Source organism: Amblyomma mixtum, chromosome 1 (assembly GCF_055824585.1).
Source record: "Amblyomma mixtum isolate Tamu chromosome 1, ASM5582458v1, whole genome shotgun sequence".
NCBI lineage: Eukaryota > Metazoa > Arthropoda > Arachnida > Ixodida > Ixodidae > Amblyomma > Amblyomma mixtum.
The window spans coordinates 237203329-237224910 of NC_143012.1; the positions used below are offsets into that span (position 1 = coordinate 237203329).

General features: G+C 48.8%; 1 protein-coding gene across 3 annotated transcripts in view; it reads right to left on the minus strand.

Moving 5' to 3' along the window:
* Positions 1 to 491: 491 nt before the first annotated feature.
* Positions 492 to 21582, minus strand: part of LOC149371297 (cytosolic non-specific dipeptidase-like) — a 43753-nt gene continuing 22662 nt past the window's right edge. For 2 of the 3 annotated variants that reach the window (XM_089565163.1, XM_089565157.1), the window contains 4 exons: positions 9085 to 9256; positions 7498 to 7583; positions 4950 to 5116; positions 492 to 1056 (listed from right to left, as the gene is read on the minus strand). In XM_089565163.1, the coding sequence (XP_089421289.1) occupies positions 1009 to 1056; positions 4950 to 5116; positions 7498 to 7583; positions 9085 to 9256 (473 nt within the window). In that variant the 3' untranslated portion in view covers positions 492 to 1008. The remainder of the gene's footprint in view (positions 1057 to 4949; positions 5117 to 7497; positions 7584 to 9084; positions 9257 to 21582) is intronic. The other variant, XM_089565151.1, reaches the window with a different exon arrangement.

Genomic DNA, 21582 nt, shown 5'->3' on the forward strand with positions numbered 1-21582 from the left:
TTTTATACCGCTCTTTGTATTCGTCCAAACAATGACCCGAGTTTCGCGAAGAACGAATGATACGTGGCGGAGTAATGTAGTTTCGCAGACGCACTACTTCAGTAACCTCCGCAGCGTTACCTGCTATGTATCAAACGGAGTATCGGAGTGGTGGTGTCGGTTATATAGCTGGCGTGGGGCTCTGTAGGCCTGCGTCAGCTCGCTGAATGAGTGCATGCGCTCCTTTGTGGATCCCTGATCAGAGGCCACCTGAGCCCGGTGTAAAGATCATCGGACTAAAAGGTTTGTGGCCGCGTTTTCGGGATTCCCGAAGTGCGCAGGGACCCATGTGATCTAAATTATTTCGGCACAGTCCACTGCGGCGTCTCTCGAAGCCCGCATGTAGCTTCTATACAAATATGCTAAACCTCACATAATTTTACTACGTCACTCTATAGCGCGAGAGGTGTGAGAAGAATTTATTACTATTATTCGGCAAAATATATGGGCAAGTGCGAGAGAGAAACGAGACGCGATGCCGCATCCGTGCCCTTGTCTGTCTTCTGCGAGTTGCAGCAGTGAATCCGCACCAACTCGCCCAATGCCCATCTGTTCCCAAGAGTTTACTGTCCTCAAACTGTTGCTGGTTCAACGAAAGTATTTTCCAATGGAAAATGTTAACTTTTATTCGAATACTATATCAAATCAATGTCTCTGAGTGCACAATTCAAGCACTGTGTTCCGTCCTTAGCGCTCCATACCGGACTAATATGCAACAAATGACAAACCAGTCGGTCAGTAGGATTCCGGTTTTGGACTCTAACACAAAAGCAACGAAATAAACTAGTTCGTTGAATATTTGCCTCAGGTTTGCTTTCAGTAATCATCGTTACTGTAACACACCAAGGTCCCACTGGCAATGCCCTCAGGGCACATTACGATGAACAAGTTTAATGCGAACGAATTCAGAATCAGTATGTAAAAAAGAAAAGGAGGCAACTAAACGCGAGGGCACACTGCTTGGAGAAGTCACGGAAGCTTTGGGATCTCGTGCCAGTACGCAGCAAACTGTTTGGCCTGAAAAGAAAAGACGAAAAACGAAATTAAGAAACAAACAGCGTGTGTGTAATGACGGTAACATTTGCGCAGTTCTTCAGCTAACACTTCACAATCAGCAGAAATTTCATCTTTCCATCATGTCTCACAGCATCTTTTTTCTTCTTTTTATGCGTTGTAATCAGCACCTTTCTATAATCGCTCTGGCCCTCGAAGTAAATAAACGAACATCTGAATAAAGTTGCCAACTTAGTGACTTTGTTCAGGGGATCGAGCTGGCGTCCTGGAAATTAGCCGTAAGGTAACTAAAACCGGTTCAACAGTAAACTTAACCATATGTGCGACGCGCATGAAATGGGGGCACTTTCTCAATTAATTCGCCCATAGCTAAGAATCAAAATTTTTTGAAAATGTGAGGTTAACACCCGCATGACTAAAGCTGGCTCCAGCGTGTACTGTGTGATGTCAGTGCACGTTGAAGGACCCCAGGCGGTCAAAATTTCCGGTGCCCTTCACTACGACGTCCCTCATAGCCTGAGTTGCTTTGGGACGTTAACCCCCGTAAACCATAAATATTTCCTCAAAATCAACGGAGTCTACAAAGTTGTCAATGCCAACACCAATGAAATCAATGAGCGCCGGCGGCCCACTAAAAAAAAAAAACTGAAATTGTCTTCTGTCTTCGCAAGTGTCTCGTTATTTGGCGATAGCAAGGACTGACTGCGGACAACATGAAGGGGCGCCTGAAACCGTGAAGGCATTTGTCCATCACGAAACGTGCCTTGGGGAGCGAGGGAAGATTACGAACGAGACTGGAAGTATATCAGCGTGACTCCGATACCGAAACATACGCTTAAAGACGTTAAAACAGGCAGACGACGAGCGCGAGTATCCTACCTTCGCCGACGTCTAGCCAATTCCCCGAACCGGGTTTATGTGGACGCCGCAGCCTACCGGGACCATGACAATTACGTACGCAGTGGTGGCAGTGGACCACCGCTTCTCCACTCTATTCACTTCTTCTGTAAGAGCCGGAACACCAGCGGCCGCGGAGACCATCGCCGTGGCCATTGCCATTAGGCTTTACGATTGAGTCCTAAGGCCAAAGCGCTCATGCGATCACAGACACAGCACGCGTGTCGATACTTCCTGAGAGGCCGAGTTCCCAAACACGTCAGCCGGCTCATGGGCACTACACCCCTCACCAAGCGCCACCAAATCACCTGGACACCAGGCCACGAGGGACTGGAGGGAAATGAGAGGGCACATGCTCTAGCTCGAGGCATCATCAACCGAGCGGGGCCACACACCGCGCCCGCTTTTACCCCTCTACCTTCCAGGTATAACAGACGCCTCGAGTTGCAGCGTCTTTATAAGAGGCATTTGACCCCCCCCCCCCCCCCCAGATCATATGAAATTGGACACCCCAGACGCCGTCTCTTGGCGGCAGATACAGACGAACACATTTCCAAACCTCCATAGACTACATCTCGTACACCCAACGTTATCAACCGACACATACCCCTGGTGCCAGGCCCACCATGCACTCTTCCAAATTTTGTGAGGATGTGGGGCCAAACCAAACAATCTGCAGACGCAATGCACGTATATTTAGCGATGGGAGGCGCTGCTGACCAGCGATAACCTGGAGGACCAACGGACCCTCATACAACAGGTCCGCAGGGCAGCTGAAGTCAGTGGAGCCCTGCAATGAGGACCCCACCCTTAAGCTAGCACAACTTCCTTTCTTTTCAATAATGTTCTTCCTCATCCTCATAAATTCTCCTACAGGAGTGGATAAATTAAATTCACAATATTCAGCTTTCGCTGTTTCTTTTTACTTTTAACTTCAATAGTCTCCACCGTTTCTCCTGGACTTGTGCATCTTACTTCATCACCGCACATAGTGAAAAAGAAAAAAATCGAAACTGTATAAAACACAAATTAGGAAATTAGGCAACCAATTAATGTATCCTTAATCCCATATGGTTCCAATGGTGCTTTCGGCATCGCCGTCCATTGCCTGTGGCCGCCTGGCTCGTACCACTATTCTGCACGGCGCTGCCATACACAGCCGCGTGGTTTGCGGACGTTGAACCGCCCCAACATCGACTGCAGTATTACGTCACCATGGCGCACCATAGGGGCCATGAGGAAAAAACGAGACGTTACTCCGTCGCGCATACAGGGTGGATGACCTAAGACTTCACACAATTTTTAAAAATAGGGTTCTTAGGCTCCTTAACTACCTAGAGGCGTGTAGCCAACGGTAAGTAATATCCGTACCAGTTTTTAGAATCTCAAACACGTGGTTGCCCTCGGCACCGTGGCATAACAAATTTTGGCAACATCGCGCCAAAATACATGCGCTTTCGAGAAGCTTGCAGGCAAAGCAACCTCTCCAATGCACGTAACTCCTCAAAATAGCCCGAATTTGTTGGGCCGCAGCGCCGAAGGTAACCTCGTTTTCAAAATTCTGAAAACTGATATGGATATTACTACTGGTGGGCAGCACGCTTCTCAAAAATTAAGGAGCCCCACAGTAATAGTAAAACAGTTAACTAATCAACTTTAGTTAACCAGCCTGCTAGTTAGCACGTCTTGGCTGTATTCTGATGTACTGCACCGCTGACAATGCTATGCCGAAAAAAGCACTCTTCTAACCTTCAGGGCTTCTCTAAAACGAACAAAATAGAATTTTACAGATTCTTCCCATTTAAGCAGTTTCATAGCAAATGATTTTTCTTCACACGGACGAGTTTAAGTGTATCTTCTGCCGAGGTAGTCAGCGAAATTTTCTGCAGTGATATGCCATTAACGGTGAGATGTGTGTGACTGCTTCGATGTACGTCCACACGCCGCCCTTTAAAGACACTTCCAGGTTTTGCGTGGACGTTATGGCCACAGACGGCACACACTCTCTAGAGGACTGCAACTGCTACGACAGACAGCCTTGGTTACAAGTGTTCAAGAAGCAGGATTTTCTTTTGATCCGTGTGGCCTTAACACACACCTGAAGTTCCCAACTTCAAGATGGTGAGGAGTGCACCTCACCTTGCCCCTTTTTTTTCTTTTCTACGGCCTAATGACTTATGACTAAGACTGCACCTAAATCCTGCAGTTTTGAGGGAACTCGCCGCGGTAAGAAAAAGTAGATGCGCAGAATTTTGTGGGCAAAAAATGGCTAGGCTTCAACGTGGCTTGAACTTAATTATACGAGCGAAAGCTTTGTTAAGCATGATCTCCACTGTCTCAAATCAAATGTCAAGGTTCAAGGTCAGATGTCAAGGCAAGGCGCACATTTGTTATAGTCATATCATCACGTGGTCATGCTACCATATATAGCTTGGGCCATACCGCCCCGCAGTTTAGTTCGGTTTGACCTTGTGAGACATTGAAGGTCATTGCCGATGTGGTGCCCACTGTCTCAATCATATGTCAAGGTCAAGGCTCAAGGTCAAAGGTAAAGGTCACGTGCTCAATGGTCCGAGCCATATGATCATGTGGTCATACTACCATAGCTTGGGCCAAACCGCCATGCAGTAAAGTTCGGTTTGATTTTGCGAGGCACTGAAGGTCCAGAAGAGGGCAAATACGGGCTGGTTGGTACATTTTTTACGAATTGGAAAAACAGCGCAATCAAAGACGAGACACAAGAAGGACAAAACACCAGCGCTGGTGTTTTGTCCTTCTTGTGTCTCGTCTTTGATTGCGCTGTTTTTCCAATTCGTAAAGCACTGAAGGTCATTATCTCATCCACATCGAAATGGGAAGCTCTACGCCGAGGAGTAGAACTCTTGTTCTGGAACTAGCCTTCATAATTTTGCGAACAAAAGAATTCCTCGATGCAAGCGTTAAAGGCGCACCTGCCTCGATACGGAGGAACAGTGCAATATAGAATGCAGAAAACGCACCGCGTTGATATAATTCTCCAGGACGGTGTTCTCGTTCTGCGCATGCGGTGAGCTTCCCGCGCAGTTGACGGGCATGAGCAGCGTGTCGCGGCACACGTGGTCCTGCAAAGCCCGCACCGTGCCGATGGTGCCGCCTTCGCGGGTGAGGTCCGGTTCCACGCCGTGCACTGCGGCAACGGAAAAGGAGGCGTCACGGAAAGGGATCGGATCGGTTGAGTCATAGAGTTTCTTACTATTACCTAGAGGGAAAGCTGGCAGCCCGTCTATGGGAGTTTGCATGGCGACCCCTCGTGACCACTTCAGCCACCATGGGCGCTCAAAGCATCATGGGGCGGTGAGCTACTTGTTGCGGAACTGCAACTTTTGGCCAAAAAAATAATAGAAAAATAAAGCTGTTTGATAACTACAAACGTCCTAACATTCAATATCTGGTCTAAAGATTGCAACAAACGAGCAGAAAAGCATTTAAGTGCAAAGTTTGCCCAAAATAAGAGACGACTCGCTCTCCTATTGGCCTAGTAATGAACACTATAAAAACTAATATTTCGTACTTAACAGGCGCACTTTTAAAAGTAAATATGTTTTCAAAAAAGATGTTGTTGCCTAAATACTATAAGAGGTTTTTTAATGGCATTTCGGAAAAGTGAAACCTTTTATTGGCGTCGTGTGTCGTCGCGTTTTCACTACTATGGCTTTTGCACACTGCGTTCGCGCGAAAGTCGTCTGCGCACACACGGACAGCGTTTTTGGAATGAAACATCTTAGTAATGACACTCCGTGTTCCTGAAAAACTACTACTGTTCCGCAACAAGTAGCTCACCGCCCCATGATGCTTTGAGCGTCCATGGTGGCTGAAGTGCAGCGCCGCCGGCTTTCCCTCTAGGTAATAGTAAGAAACTCTATGGGTTGAGTCGAAAGAATGAAGAAATAAGGAAGCGTTGATGCTGGTGGCGATAGAGAGACGTATCTTCAGTCCTTACCTCAAAGGTACGGCTCAGATTAGAGGCCCCGATCGTTGACAAGAAATGTTTATGGGTGGACATCATGTTTCGTGCACCGATTGTTACACGTGTTCAAGGAACGACTCCTTCTGCTGTTTTGTCTCACGTTCCTGGTGCCCTTCGTAGGGTCAGAATCAAGCTCGTTGTGACGAAAGTAGGACATTGCGGGGCTGATTAGCGAACGCAAAAATTAACCTCCGACTCCAAACCATGAAAATGTGCAGAGTGGTTTGGCATCTAATAATACTTGCAATACACTGCCAAAATAAGTGCTTGCTGTAGCTAAAGCAGCCTTTCGTCGGCATGGTTTTAGAACGACCACTGGTAGAGGGACTTGGTCCGCGAAATCACTTTATGAGCCAGCAGAAAACTTGTGTGACCTCTGACATCTTTACAGCTGCTAAATGAGCCTTTGAACGCCTCTGTTTCGCACAGCTCGGTTTTTTTTTTTTTTTTACGAAACTCTATCTGGCAATGCAGATATCGCACATGAATTCAAATACGTACGCGCGACTCGTCCCATTTGTTCCAACTAATCTTTTTCACGCAAGCATTCCATGCAAAACAACACTGGAAATATTAATTGCATCGGTTCTTGTGTACCACACTTGCCTAAGTACGTACAGTCTTTGCCAAAAGTAACCCGGCACAGGTGGTTTGTTTCTTAGCCGCGTATCGAAGCACTCATGGCAGCCCTTAAGCTCTGATTCTGTGTAAAGGTGAGACCTTGTCCTTACATTATGGCACCGTTCGGTCTTTAGGGCTGCTGTAAATGCTCGGTTATACGTTTGAGAAGCAAAAAATGGCCTGGCTTAGCTTATGGTTAAGTCTAGGATGCGAAGCATACCGCCGGCGGAGGCTGCGCGTCCGCAAGCGAGCGCACGAGTTGAGCCCCAGCTTTCACAGCTGTTGTGACGTCAGCGCCCCAAGCGGAAGGAGCGGGAGTTAGGCCGCCGGTGGAGGCTGCGCGTCCGCAGGCGAGCGCACGAGTTGAGCTCCAGCTTTCACAGCTGTTGTGACGTCATATCACGTGGTGCGCCGATGTAGGTCAAGTGGTAGCTACGCGGCCGCGCGCGGCGCAGCAAGGAAGAGCTCGGTTGTGCGGCTAGTATGCTTCGCACAAAACCTGTTACCCGGTTACTTTTGGCGAAGGGGGTACATATCTAAAAGCTGTCGCTGGCGTCTTACATGCCGCAATGGCGCAGAATAATATATATTTCTTGACTGCTTCCACTGTTGCTTCTATTGTTACGCTCAGCGAATAGACGAGGGCGATGCATCGGATCTTCAGTCGGTGACGCACGCATGCGCACTATCCACTGGCCAAGCTGTGGGGACCACGCCACTCTGATGCGCGATAACCCACTCGCCCTCTTACGCACAGAGTGCGCTATCAAAACACTCGCTGAATGAAGCCGTTCGTTCACTGTTCCCTGGATGCGTTCACGTTTCACTTCGGCAGTCATGAAACGATACAGGTGATGTTCAGCAAGCCAGCGGAAACAACGTCATGTGGCGAGCTCCGACGCAGTTCTTAGAAAGCTCACCGTGCCTGACTGCAGCCGCTGCAGCCCTAAAGTGCGGAGCTCGGGGGTCCGTGAACCAGGTTTGGGCGCTGTGTTGCATTGTCACCCTGCGAGAGGCGAAATGGTTTTATCTCATTGGTCTTTATTACAAACAATTTTGGATATCTAGACTGCTCCAGGCATTATAGGCGGCGTAGGTTGGCCCCCTGAATACAAATTATGACCATAATCATTAGCAGTAATGTACAATTTAAAAGAAGGAAGAGAGGAACGCGGACTGGCAAATTAGTTTTTTCTGGCGCAAAGAATGGTAGCTCGCATTTATATGTTCTTGACACAGTAAGTCAGGAAGGCTATCTTTCAATGGGCCGTCTATAAAGAACACTCGAAGTTGCTACAACTAGAATAAACTTTTTGAAAACGCTATAGTGGTATCAGAAGGCACTTGAGATGTGCTTGCTCTATCAGCGCCATTACATCATGACGACGTTCACGTGGCTTTTAAAGAAATACTAACGCTGAGAGCGGACTAAATTCCCGGAACCAAGAAATTTCATTCGTTATTTACGCACAAAAAGGCGGGTTATTCATCACCTGTGGATCCAACGATGTGAGAAGATTTTGCCGACAAAAAAAAAAAAAAAGCTCTGCCACCCTTAAAAAAATTACAGATCACTGCGGCGATCCGCACTGGGAGAATGCGGAAGCATTGTCGCCTCCTCGGCACTCGTCGCCTCGCTTTGCCTCTCTTTATAATTTTCTTTTTGTTTGTTAATTTAACTACTGAATTAGCGTAATTATCTTATGCTTTATGATTTATTTACTGTGATTATACTTTATTTTACCTCAAACAACCATTTTGGTTGCTTTCCCGTCCACTTACTATATCCCCGTCCAGCCTATTCAACCGTCCAATGGTTTTCACTGATAATTAATTTTATTTGTACAGAATACCCCTAAAGGCCCTCGAGAGGGTATTACATGGGGGGGGGGGGCACAGGCAATTGAACAGAATAAAACAAAACCACAAATATAAAACAAGAAAAGCAATAAGACACTTTGCATGACATAAATAAGCAAAAGAATCAAAAGAATGGCAGAGCGGCAAAGAACGAAGATCTATGTGAACGAAACTTTTTGTTCTATTAATTATCACTAATCAAATACATTTCATTTCATTTCAAACTTTATTTTAACTTTTTGCCTATTGTTGCACTGTTTTGCTGTCCACTGCTGTTTTCACATCCACTCACTGTATCGACATCCGCGCTATTTGGACGTTTTTCGACATTTCTGCCTCTAATTAATTAACTAATTATCCTATCGGCATAATTTTTTGCGCAGCATCCTAACATCATCCTCTTTCGATTACAACCACTCGTTTGATGTCATCTCTTCTGAGAATGTCACAACTACTGCGAACACGTTTTGGTGACACGACCGCGTCGACATAGCCTAGAAATGCTTTCGCGTTGATAACTATTACGAGATAGCTTGTCAAGCATGTCAACAGGTCGAAGTATCAGGATCAGCGAAGGCAGCGTTTCAAATACGCCATATTTAAGACAGCCATGTTCGCTAAGCAGCTCATGTGAAACACGTGCTCACTTGAGGCGGTTAGGGCTGTTCCGCTGAGCGAAGCGGCTCTCCAGGTGCCTGGTGATGCACTCGTTCACCTTGTTGGGAAGCTGGTCGGGGACGGTGCGGATGGAGAACTTGCCGATCACGTGGTTCGGTATCATTTCCGGATTTCCGGGGTCGCAGTACGCGCCCGATATCCCTGCGTGTGCGACGCAGTGAAAGGTCATACTAGACCACTGTTAGTCGGTCAAATGATTACAGGAATCCCCCCAAGGTGGAGTAGATTATTAATGTTATACACCGTACTAGCAATAAAAAATGGTAGGCTTTTAATGTAATTAAACCACGTAGGACTTGCGAAAGCACTTGAGGCAACACCGCCTCAAACGTAACGGCAGGCAAGATCAAGGTCAAAGGTTGAGGCTTTAGACATACCTAGGATTTTTCAGCTTTACTCGTGCTTTACAGCTTTACGGCAGTCTTAAGTGCCCTCTGGATTTTTTAAAAGATGCAGCGGCAAAGATGCATGTCCCGATATAGCACTTTTTTCGCTAGAACTTTGAAGTATTGATTTCAAAAACGGCAGTTAGAGAAACGTATCAGTCATGTCTAAGAACAAGCAGAGCTGCGTGCGGGAAAAAATTCGCGCGTGCTAAACTCAGTTTAGTATTTTCAAGCTACTTGTGATCTTGCTGCCATCAGGTTACAACTCTAGAAGGTATAAAAAATAGCTTCCCTCTTCATTAATAACCCTTACAAAAATTTGTGACGCGTTTCTGATGTATTGGTGATTATTACTGGCCACCGAGATTCTGTTTAAGACCTGATGTGTTTTTTTTTTCTTTTGAGATTCTCAATTTTTTTTCGCATACATGCTGAATTCATGGTGCATTTCTGAATGGTTTATGATGCATTCGAACTAGTGTTATAGCTAAATAAAGAAAAGAAACGTCGTGAATTGCATTTTTTTACGCCTATTTACCATCACACAGAAACCGCTGGGGTGAAGCTCTCTTACATTTAATGTAAGCATATCGATGCACTCACCTGACCTGTACTTCTTCATGTGTTGTTTTTGTTGTTGTTGTTGCGCCTGAAGGAAGGATGAAAAAGAAAGTGCATGGGCCTGCCCACTGGCAGGCCCATGCACTTGCAAGTGTTTCGGAATGCCTCACCAACGTCCTCCCTTCCCAGCTCACTAATGCTGTGCAGACCAGTTTGACCTCTCTATCGAATGTAATTACCCCTGCTCTTGTCCGTTCTTCTCTATCTGCAACATCTCAGCCCCAGGAACAAACTTCTGCACCCAACACTGTTCTTACCTCGGGTACTTCCAGTGACTCTGGAGTTATCTCCGATTCGGAGATGATGGAGCCTGACGTGCGGGTCCTAAAGCGTAGCGGGTCCCCGATATCTCCTTCATCTACTTCTCGTTCACAATCCAAATCACAGAAGAAGCAGCTTGGCAATATGCCGAAGGACACCATTTTAGAGCAGGCAGTTGCTGCTGCTCTGCTTTCGGAACCATAGCGTCGTTGCGAGTTTTGCAGTGGAACTGTCGCTCTATTCTTACAGCTTCAACAGATTTACACTGTATTTCTTCCCAGCTTAATCCGGATGTCATTATTCGTCAAGAAACGTGGCTTTCAGCCGACAAACATTTTCACTTTAAAAATTATCGTTCATTTCGTCCAGGTCGCCAGTCACGAGGAGGGGGTTTGCTAACGTTAGTTTCTTCAAAACTTTGCCACAAGGCTAAGGTATCTTTTCAGCTAATGTCCCCTGACTGAGATTTTGGCATTAGACTTTCTTCTTCCTGGGTGCTCCCCATTTACCTTAGTAAATGTTTATTTCCCCTGTGGAGTCCAGGATACTAGACCGCTAGATTCGCTTCTCGCTAGCTGTGGAAACCCACTTCTCATGGCTGGCGATTTCAATTCACACCATGTGTCTTGGGGCTACCGTACAAATCTATGTGGGAAGCGCCTTAGGGACTGGGTTTCTGATAACAGCCTTACGTGCTCAAATTCTGGATCAGCCGCTTACCTTTGCGCTCAGTCTAAATCTGTTTTAGATCTTACATTCACCAGTCCTGGAATTGGCATAATGAATTGGTCGACTGTTGATTGCGGCTCCTCAAATGACCATATACCTGTTCGTTTTGATATCTTATGTCGTGTAACACCTGCGGCTCGTCCGTTGCGGACGCATGTAAATTATGACAAATTTGAGACGATGTTGCGCTCTGCCCTCGCGTCAGTTTCTAACATCGCCGAAGATCACCAGTCAACAAGTATATGCCTGGCTTTAGAGGATTGCCGGAAAAAGTCGGAGTTCCTGGTGCGGCCCTCAAATAGGAATTCCTCTAATCATTGGTGGAACGCGGACTGTACGAGGGATTACAGGCAGAGGAAGGCAGCATGGAAAAGACTTCTTTATAACCAATGCCCAAATAACTGGAAAGATTATAAATTCATAGCAGCCACCTTTAAACGCACAGTTTCTCGTGCGAAAGAGAAATATGACTCTGAACATTTTGATTTTCTTTCAAAGTCAGGCAACCGACGGGCATTATTTGGCTTTTTACGGTCCAGGAAACAGGTCCTGCCTTCTCGTGATTTACAGTCATTAGTTATGTCTCCAAAGGAAGCTATCGAGGTGGTTGAATCAATTGCCGCGGGCTTGCATAACGGTTCTCGTCTCTATTTCCTTTACGTCCCATGTTGTTTGCGCAAAGGACGCCAGATAATTATTTCACTAAAGTCACTCTTTCGGAGCTTTCTCAAGTTGTTCAAAGATTACCAGCTTCTGCTCCCGGTCCTGATGGTGTTACTTCAAAGATGCTCAAGATTCTATTCGAGGCGTCTCCGGACTCTTTGTTACACCTGGTCAACTATTCTATCAAACACGCTTGGATCCCTTCTGAGTGGAAGCTGGCCAAGGTGATCCCTTTACTTAAAAACCAGGGTGGAGGCTATGAATTGGAAAAATATTAGGCCTATTTCTCCAACATCAAACGAGGTAAAATTAATAGAAAGGGTGTTACTTATGCGGGTTTCTGCCTTTGTGGACCGCAGAACTATTCTCAGCCCGTGTCAACTCGGCTTCCGGCCGCGAGTTCGATATGGAATGCACATGTAGATCTTGAGAGTCGTATTCTTCTAGCTCGTCGTCAACGCCTGTATGCTGCTTTGGTTACGCTCGACGTCTCTAAAGCTTATGACAGTGTAGAGCATTCCATCCTTATACACAGGTTACAGTCCCTCCAGTTTCCGGAATATTTAGTTGCTTGGATATCTGCGTTTCTCTATAACAGGGAATTCTTCTGCGTCCATAATGGGGTAAAATCCGAGAGGTACAATCAGACGAGAGGTGTTCCGCAAGGAGCTGTCCTTTCGCCTGTGCTGTTCAATATTCTTCTGAGCTCCATTTTTCTCCACCACCATGTTCGCACTTACGTCTATGCGGACGACATAGCATTTTTTGCGGCTGCGCCTGATATACATTCCCTCTATGATCAGTTGCAATCATATTTGAGTTCTCTTGAGCTCTGGTTGAGCAGTTTACACCTCACATTAAATGTTAACAAGTGTGCCGTCCTTGTTTTTCCTCTACAGGATCCTGTCGCGCCCTCTCTTTCATGCAAATTTCAACCAATACCTCAAGTTCAATCCCTAAAATACCTGGGCGTCATTTATGATGACAAACTCACCTGGCGGCCTCACATTGACCATGTTGCTGTTGTGACGACCCCACATAATGCGCAGGTCCACACGGGACGGAGAGGCAAGAAGACACCGTATGGCTCAGTTTAAACAAAATGATGTAATCAATAATTATACATGGTACATCAGAGGCTGGGGTGTCCGAGCTTACGTGGCGACGCCGTCATGGGGGCGATGGATGGTCTCCGGAGTTGCGATCCGTCGGTGGCTGGCAGAAGCTGCGCGCCGTCCGGCTTCGGCGCTGAAGGACCCTTTTTCGTGAACGATCTCGTCCTCTGCGTGCCTTTCGTCCGCACTCGCCAGCTATATCTGCTCCGCCGGCCACGCCCGATCTCCTCTCTTCCCCACTGGAATGTTTCTTTCTTCCTCCCTTCAACGGCGGCGCCCTGCGGCATCCCCGACATCCCTCGTTGGAATGTCGTTTGTCTCCCGCCGGCAGCTTTTTTCTCTTGTCCTTGTACGGCCAGGCATGCCTAATTGGGCTGGCTTTCCCTCCCGCCGGCGCCTTTGCTGTGGTCGCTCGGACAATACCTCCGGCGCGTCCCCGGCCTTCGCCGCTATAGTGGTCACCTCCGCTCAAGGAATTTCGCTGGGGTTACTGCTGACAATGGCCCTAGACATTCCTGCTACACTAATCCGCTGAGGCTCGGAGGGGCATTCCAAGCATCCCACTTCCCATGGTCGTCGCGAGGTTGTCGGCCTTGTTGATTGTTCACGGTTGAGCACAGAGAAAATTCCGCCGAAGGTATGGGCCCTGGTAGCTCACGCACGGAACGTCACACTCGCTCACCCTCCAGAAAAATGTTCTCCGAACATTTGAGTCCAGGCAGCTCCCCTTCTTTTTCTGAATCGCCTCGCACATTCCGTCCGACAAAACACTTTTCGCTGCACACAACACCACTGCACTGCACCATATGCCGCAGCTGTCATAACTGGCGTCTCCAGGGGCAGCACTGATCTTCTTTCACAGACAAACATGAAACTCAGCACCCAAGCCTCTCCTTGCTAGTCCAAACTGGACGAAATAAATTTACCACAGTTACAAAGGAGCTCCCACTTCCAGCACAATCACGGCACAGACAAAAAAATATATAGATAACGAAAGGAAGTCGGGCATGTTCTGCATCCTGTGTAAAAGTGTTACTTAATGACAGAAAGGCTTAACTAGCAACTCCGATATTTTAACACATAAGCACATAGCAATGTTATGAGCTGCAGCATTACACAGTCTTAACCAGTCCCCAACTCCGCTCTGTTTACGCCATTAGTCCGACTTAGCTTTCCGATTTCGAAGTGGATATCGGCGTTCATGAGTCGTACCAAGTAATTCTGTGACCCCTTGTCTGCTTTGAGACTCGCGAGGGCTCGTGGCAGGAGCCTCTCTTGGCGTTATCTGCGCGGCAACCTCGCGCGCTCCTTCCTCCAGCAATGCATGAAGTAAATCCGGTGGCATTCCTGCCGTAACCTCTGGCGCTTGCCGAACAAATGCAGGAGAGGGCGTTTCTTGCGAACAATCTGCGCGCTCCGCTTCACTTCGGTCCCCATCAAAATCTGCGCTTTCCCCCTCCTCATTTCGTGAATACTGAACCGGTGCCGACTTGAGGCGATTTGCGTGTATCCTTATCAAGCGGCGGTTCACGTCTCGGACCCTGAAGTTTACCGGAGAAAGCTTCTCGACAACCTCGCACGGTCCTCTCCACCTCGTCTGGAACTTACGAGCCAACCCAATCTGTCTTTGGCAGTTTTCGATGTACACGCTGTCCCCCACATCAAACGGCGCGTCTCTAGCACCGCGATCGTGCACCTCCTTCCTGCGCTTCGCCGCTTTCTTTAAGGCCTCCTTTGCGATGTCCCTCGCCACTTGCAAGCGCGATTCTAGCTCAACCTTATAGTCGTCCAGTGAAGCGTATGGGACACGACGGGGGCCCTCTGGCACTTCACTAGGCTGGTCCGGGTCTCGGCCGTAGAGAAGAAAGAATGGCGATTCGCCCGTGCTCTCGTGTGCTGCGGAATTGTAGGCAAACATTGCATACGGGAGCCACAAGTCCCAGTCCCGCTGGTCGCGCGAAACAAAATGCGACAGGAACCCGGCCACGGTTTGGTTCAGTCGCTCCACCGCGCCGTTGCAAGCCGGATGGTACGGTGTTGTCTGCTTCTTAGTGATCTTAAGCAGCTCGCAAACTCTCCTCATTAGCTGTGACACGAAGTTTGTTCCCCGATCTGTCAAGAGTTGCCTCGGAGATCCATGTCGGAGCACGATCTGTTCGACAAATGCTCTTGCAACCGTGTCTGCTTTCTGATCTGGGAGTGCTACCGCTTCCGCGTATTTTGAAAGGTGATCGACAAATACTAAAATGTACCTGTTTCCAGAAGTGGTCGTGGGCAATGGGCCCATTATATCCATACCTGTCCGCTCGAAAGGAGCCGAAACCTCAGGGAACGGCTGAATTGGTGCTGGCCTGCGTCCCTTGGGTGTTTTTCTTTCCAGACAGGAATGACACTTCGCACAGTAGTCTCTAACATCTTGTCGCATGCCACTCCAAAAGTACAAACGCTCGACGCGCCTGCGTGTCTTCGCTACGCCAAAATGACCGGCGCACGGCGCATCGTGGAACGCGCGAAGAACCCTTTCTGTCCACGACCGAGGTATGACGACTCTCTCCCAAGCGGTTTTCTCTGGTTTCCCTTTCCTGGTTGGCCTCGTGCGCCGACACAGGGTGCCGTCTTTGCCAATGAAATAACCTAGCTGTTCGGGGTGAGATGGTGCGCCCTCTAAGCTTTCGATTATTCGCTTCAGGTCAGGATCTTTGCACTGCTCTGTGCGTAATTCGGCGGGGTCGACTACGGGGACAAACTCATCTATAGCTGACACGGCAGCTGTACGGCTGAGCGCATCAGCATTCAGATGTGTCTTTCCTGACTTGTGCTCCACCTCAAAGCAGTATTCCTGCAGCTGTAGATTCCATCTAGCGAGTCGCGAGCTAGGGTCCCTGACACTCATCACCCATTTCAGAGGATGGCAGTCTGTGACTAGCTTGAATTGGCGGCCGTAAAGGTAGCATCTGAAGTGCTTTACTGCCCAGACAACGGCGAGGCACTCCCTTTCTGTAGCTCCGTACTTCTGCTCTGTGGGGCTCAGCTGTCGGCTAGCAAAAGCCACGGGATGTTCTTTGCCCTCGATAACCTGAGATAACACAGCACCAACTGCGAACTTTGACGCATCTGTGGCCAAAACGAAGGGCAAATTAAAATCCGGGTGGCGCAACAGCGGTGCACTCATTAGCTTCCTCTTCAGGGCCCCAAAAGCATCCTCCTCGTTTTTGCACCAGCGAAAGGCGACATTTTTGGCTGTTAAGGCAGTGAGCGGCTTAGCGAGCTTGGCGAACTCCTCTATGTGCCTTCGGTAGTAACCGATCAGGCCGAGAAACTGCCGGACCTGGCGGACACTAGTCGGGGATGGAAAATCCGAGACACACCTTAGTTTCTCAGGGTCCGGTCGCACGCCGTCAGCTGAAACAACGTGCCCGAGGTATTTCACCTCGTTTTTGAGGAATTGGCACTTAGAAGGCTTCAGCTTGAGACCAGCTCCTCTTAGTCGCACCAAAACCTGCTCAATATCGCGCAAGTGTTTCTCAAAACTGTCACTGTATATGATTATGTCATCCATATACACGAAGCACAGCTTCCCCAGAAGACCCGCCAGGATAACATCAGCGGTTCTCTGCCAGACAGCAGGGCTGTTGACCAGACCCATCGGCATTCTTTTCCATTCATAGTGCCCTGAGGGCGTGTTGAATGCCGTTTTCTCAGCATCTGCCGGATCCATTGCTATCTGCCAAAATCCCGCCGCCATGTCCACTACCGTGAAGTACCTGGCAGAGCCCAGCTGAGAAAGCATCTCCTGTATATTGGGAATGGGGTATGGATCGATGCGAGTTACGGCATTTAGTTTGCGGTAGTCCACCACCAATCGATACGAGCCATCTGGCTTTTCCACCAATAGTGCCGGTGCTCCCCATGGTGACTTTGAGTGTTCGACAATGCCGCGATCAATAAGGTCCTGCACCTGCCGCTCCATCTCCTCACGTTGGGAGTAAGGAATCCTGTACGCACGTTGGTAAACGGGCGATGAAGTGCCGGTTTCTATCCTGTGCTTTATAACGCCACAGCAGCCCAAATCCAGGTTGGACGGGGCGAATACCTCTGAGTAGTCGTTCAGCAAACCTGCCAGAGCCTCCTTCTCCCTGGATTTTACGTGGGAAAGATCGAACAACGCATTTGGAGGAGTCGAAGGACTAGCATGCTCTACAGTTGCGAGTACCGTATCGCTGGGCTCATGGTTCTCTATCGCAGAGGTGAAGAAAGCCAAAGTTTTGTTCCTGGGAAGGCTCAGTGGCTGCTGGCTACAGTTAACCACCCGTAGGGGCACTCTGTGGGCGTCATTAACAGTCACGAGGCACGCGGCCGCCTTCAGGCCATTACTAAGAGAGTCGACCGGTTCAAGCACTCCCACGGCGCCGCTCTCTACATCTGCAGGCACATAAGCGTACAAAATGTGCTCCGACCACGGAAGGACGACCGCCTCATCGACCAGCTTTACGGCAACCCGCGAATATACCTTCTCTAATGATCCCAATGTTTGACGGGTGTCAATATCGGTACTGCGAATCTCAGCCCTGCTCCTGTTCAAAAACGGAACTTTTGAGCCCCCCGCATTAACTTCTTCCTCAGAGAATGAGACTACTACCTTCCCTTTTCTCAAAAAATCCTGCCCTAATATACCTGACACTCCGTTTGGCAGAGACACCGTGTCCGGGCATACGTAGCAGGGGTGCTCCAATGCAATTCCGCCGAGAGTGAAGTGTAACCGGTAGAGCCCACTTATGCCAAGAGGATCCCCCGTTATGCCTACAAATTTGGTTGCCATACCACCAGACGCTTCCAACACCTCGCGATCCCCTTTCCTTCGAAGCGTGTTAAAGCTGCTTTCCTTAAGCAAGGTCACCTTTGACCCCGTGTCTATCAACAATTCCATGCAACAACCATTTAACTTGCAACGCACAACAGGGCATGCCTCGTCGGCCACACAAACCACCACCACCTCATTACCCACTGCTCCCTCCCCACACTCATCAGGATGGGGAGGACAACCTAGTTTTTTGTCCCTGTATCTGGACCCTCGCTGTAGGCTTGCTTAGGGCGTGTCTCGCCTGCTTCTCTTTGTGGCTCCCCACGGCGCACGTTTGGGCAGAACCTTGCGATGTGTCCGCGACCCTGGCACGCGAAGCACGCGATTTCTTCGAAATCTCGCATACCGCGCCTGTAGCTTTGTGGCGGTCTCCGGTTTCCAGCGAATGGGCGCCGTTGAGCGCCCGCTTCAACCTGGCGTTCCACCTGCTGAGATAGCAGCTGCTCTAAGCGATCTAACCGCTCTGTCAAGAGAGCAACCTCAGGGTTGGGCACCGCTCTCTCTATGACGCGAACTCTCGCTGCGGCCGCCGTTAGCGCCTCATTTCGTTCCTCATCCAATGCGGCCGCCACGGCTTGGTCGAAATTGCTCGGCTTGCGCGAGAGCACGAACCGGCGCACGGGGTCTTGCAGACCAGCCACAAACAAAGCGGTCATTTCCTCTTTAACTAGTTCCTCCGCGTATTTATTCTTTAGCTGGTCTCCTTCCTCCTCCCTACTCAGCGTATCGCGCGCTAGGCGCTGAAGCCGCGACGCAAACGTTCGCACGTCCTCCCCTACCATCTGTCCGGCGTCACGGAACCTCTGTACCCGCACATGACGTGGTTCAGTGTCGAAATGCTCGAACGCGAGCTTCTTAAATTCCGCAAATGATTTTGTGGATTTTACTTTTTCGTCTCGCCAAGCAAAATCATGAGCAGCTCCTGCCATCTTACACCTCGCCATTCCCAGCATTTGAGCATCGGACCATCCCCCCATTTTCCCAATCTCTTCTAGCATGGAAAAGAAATCGCCGATTGGAATCCCTGTCTTATCCCCCGTAAACGTCGGAATGACGCTTCCTAATGCCAGCATGCTTGCTCCGAGCGACGGCTGTGGAGTGGGAGCTCCGTCAGTTACAGACATTTTTTCCGTTCCAGCCCTCCGGTGCCTCAAGCCTCTCAAATGGGGGTCAAAGTCCCACAATCAGTCCCGTGATTCCCCTTTCATTACAATTTTGAAGTCATGAATGTCGCAGCATTCAGAGGACATTTGCTTTTTAGACCCCACTTCTGACACCAGTGTGACGACCCCACATAATGCGCAGGTCCACACGGGACGGAGAGGCAAGAAGACACCGTATGGCTCAGTTTAAACAAAATGATGTAATCAATAATTATACATGGTACATCAGAGGCTGGGGTGTCCGAGCTTACGTGGCGACGCCGTCATGGGGGCGATGGATGGTCTCCGGAGTTGCGATCCGTCGGTGGCTGGCAGAAGCTGCGCGCCGTCCGGCTTCGGCGCTGAAGGACCCTTTTTCGTGAACGATCTCGTCCTCTGCGTGCCTTTCGTCCGCACTCGCCAGCTATATCTGCTCCGCCGGCCACGCCCGATCTCCTCTCTTCCCCGCTGGAATGTTTCTTTCTTCCTCCCTTCAATGGCGGCGCCCTGCGGCATCCCCGACATCCCTCGTTGGAATGTCGTTTGTCTCCCGCCGGCAGCTTTTTTCTCTTGTCCTTGTACGGCCAGGCATGCCTAATTGGGCTGGCTTTCCCTCCCGCCGGCGCCTTTGCTGTGGTCGCTCGGACAATACCTCCGGCGCGTCCCCGGCCTTCGCCGCTATAGTAGTCACCTCCGCTCAAGGAATTTCGCTGGGGTTACTGCTGACAATGGCCCTAGACATTCCTGCTACACTAATCCGCTGAGGCTCGGAGGGGCATTCCAAGCATCCCACTTCCCATGGTCGTCGCGAGGTTGTCGGCCTTGTTGATTGTTCACGGTTGAGCACAGAGAAAATTCCGCCGAAGGTATGGGCCCTGGTAGCTCACGCACGGAACGTCACACTATAAATGGGACTCGTGCCGCAGGCATGTTACGGAGGTTATGTAGTCACAGGTACGGCATGCGCAGGGATACGCTCCTAATGATTTACGTATTGTATGTTAGGCAAATTTTAGAATTTGGCTCTGTGTTGTTTTCAGGCTCGGCTTCATACAAACTTCGACCTCTCATCCTTTTGGAGAGGGAGGTGCTTCGGATGTGCCTTGGCATCCCCAAATTCGTGGCTACCAATGTGCTGTACCTTGAGGCCCGCATTCCTCCTCTGTTAACCCGATTTCACTTTCTAACTGTGCAGACTTTCCTCAAAATCTTTGAATCCCATTTTCACCGTTCGCAAAGCATTTTCTGTTGCCAGCCGACCTCCTTTTTTGGTGTCCACTGGCCTCGTTTTCATACCCCACAGGTTGTGTTCGTGCAAAGGCTGCTTGAGCCTTTAAACGTGCAGATTTACAACATCCTTCCAGCATTAAGCAGTGGGTCCTCTGTCCACATTGTTTTCGACAACATTTTTCCTCAAAACGCGAAACTTTTACCACCCTGTATTTTAAATGGTCTATTAGAGGATCATTTAAGGTCCCTACCTACAAAAATTGCAATAGCAACCGATGCCTCTCAGTGCAACGAAAAGGCAGGGGTGGGAATTTACTGTCCGAGTTTAGACTGGTCATTTTCGCTGCGCCTTCCGGATTGCACCCCTGTTTTTCAAGCTGAGTTTCTGGCAGTAGTTCTTGCTCTGCGCAAGCTTGATCCTTCTATTTCTGCAGTGGCAGTCATTACCGATTCTTTATCTTTGTGTTCCGCCCTCGCATCGCATGTTGACTGTCCCACTTTAAGCACTTTTTTATCGCTTCTTCCTTCGCATTTGAGCCTTGTTCACTTGATATGGGTACCCGGCCACAGCAGTGTGACTGTCAATGGGATCGCGGATAACCTTGCAAAGGCTTCCCTAGGCGGCCCTGTGTTGCCCATCATCCCGGCTACAGCGTATATCACAGCATCTAGGTTCCGGCGACGAGCGTTATTAAGCGTGCAAGACACAACACTTTTAACATCGGTGGAATATCAGCATCTGAAATATTCCTGGAGCAGGAAAATTTGTCCATCTCGGCAGCTAGAAGTATCTCTGACGAGGTTGCGCTGCCGCATCCCTCCTCTAAATTTCTATCTGCACAGATCTGGTTTGGCGTTATCTCTCCTCTGTGCATTTTGCCGTGAGCCTGAATCTATCGATAATTTTTGGCTCCATTATCGTGGTTTCACCTCTTTGAGAAGAAGACGGCTGGAATGGCCCTTACAGCAACTTGGCCTTAGTTTGAGCAGCCCACACTTGCTATCATTTGGTGCCACCACACTTGGGTTCAGCCACAGGTCTGTTTGTGACGCTGTTCAAAATTTCTTGCTGGAATCTCATCGACTACCTTGCTAAATCTTTCAGTATTTTCTTTTTATGCTTCATTATTTTTCGAATTATTCTCTCTTTTCTCTCTTTCACTCTCTCTCCAATCCAAACTCCTTTATATATATATATTTTTATGATTATTATTATTAATTATAATTATTATTATTATTTGTTTTTTGTTTTGTTTCTTTTTTTCACCCTCTCCGTGCCCTTCTTGTGGTAGACTCCCCCGGTGTTCCTCTCCCGTGTGCTTTCCTTTTGCCTTTACTACGTACAGGTGAATACCAACCTTTACCACCCGATTCTTGGCCGATCCCCCAGAGTGGGTATGTGTCATTCTGTCGTAGGCTACAACAACAACAACACTGGCTCTAGCCGAGCTACAATCGC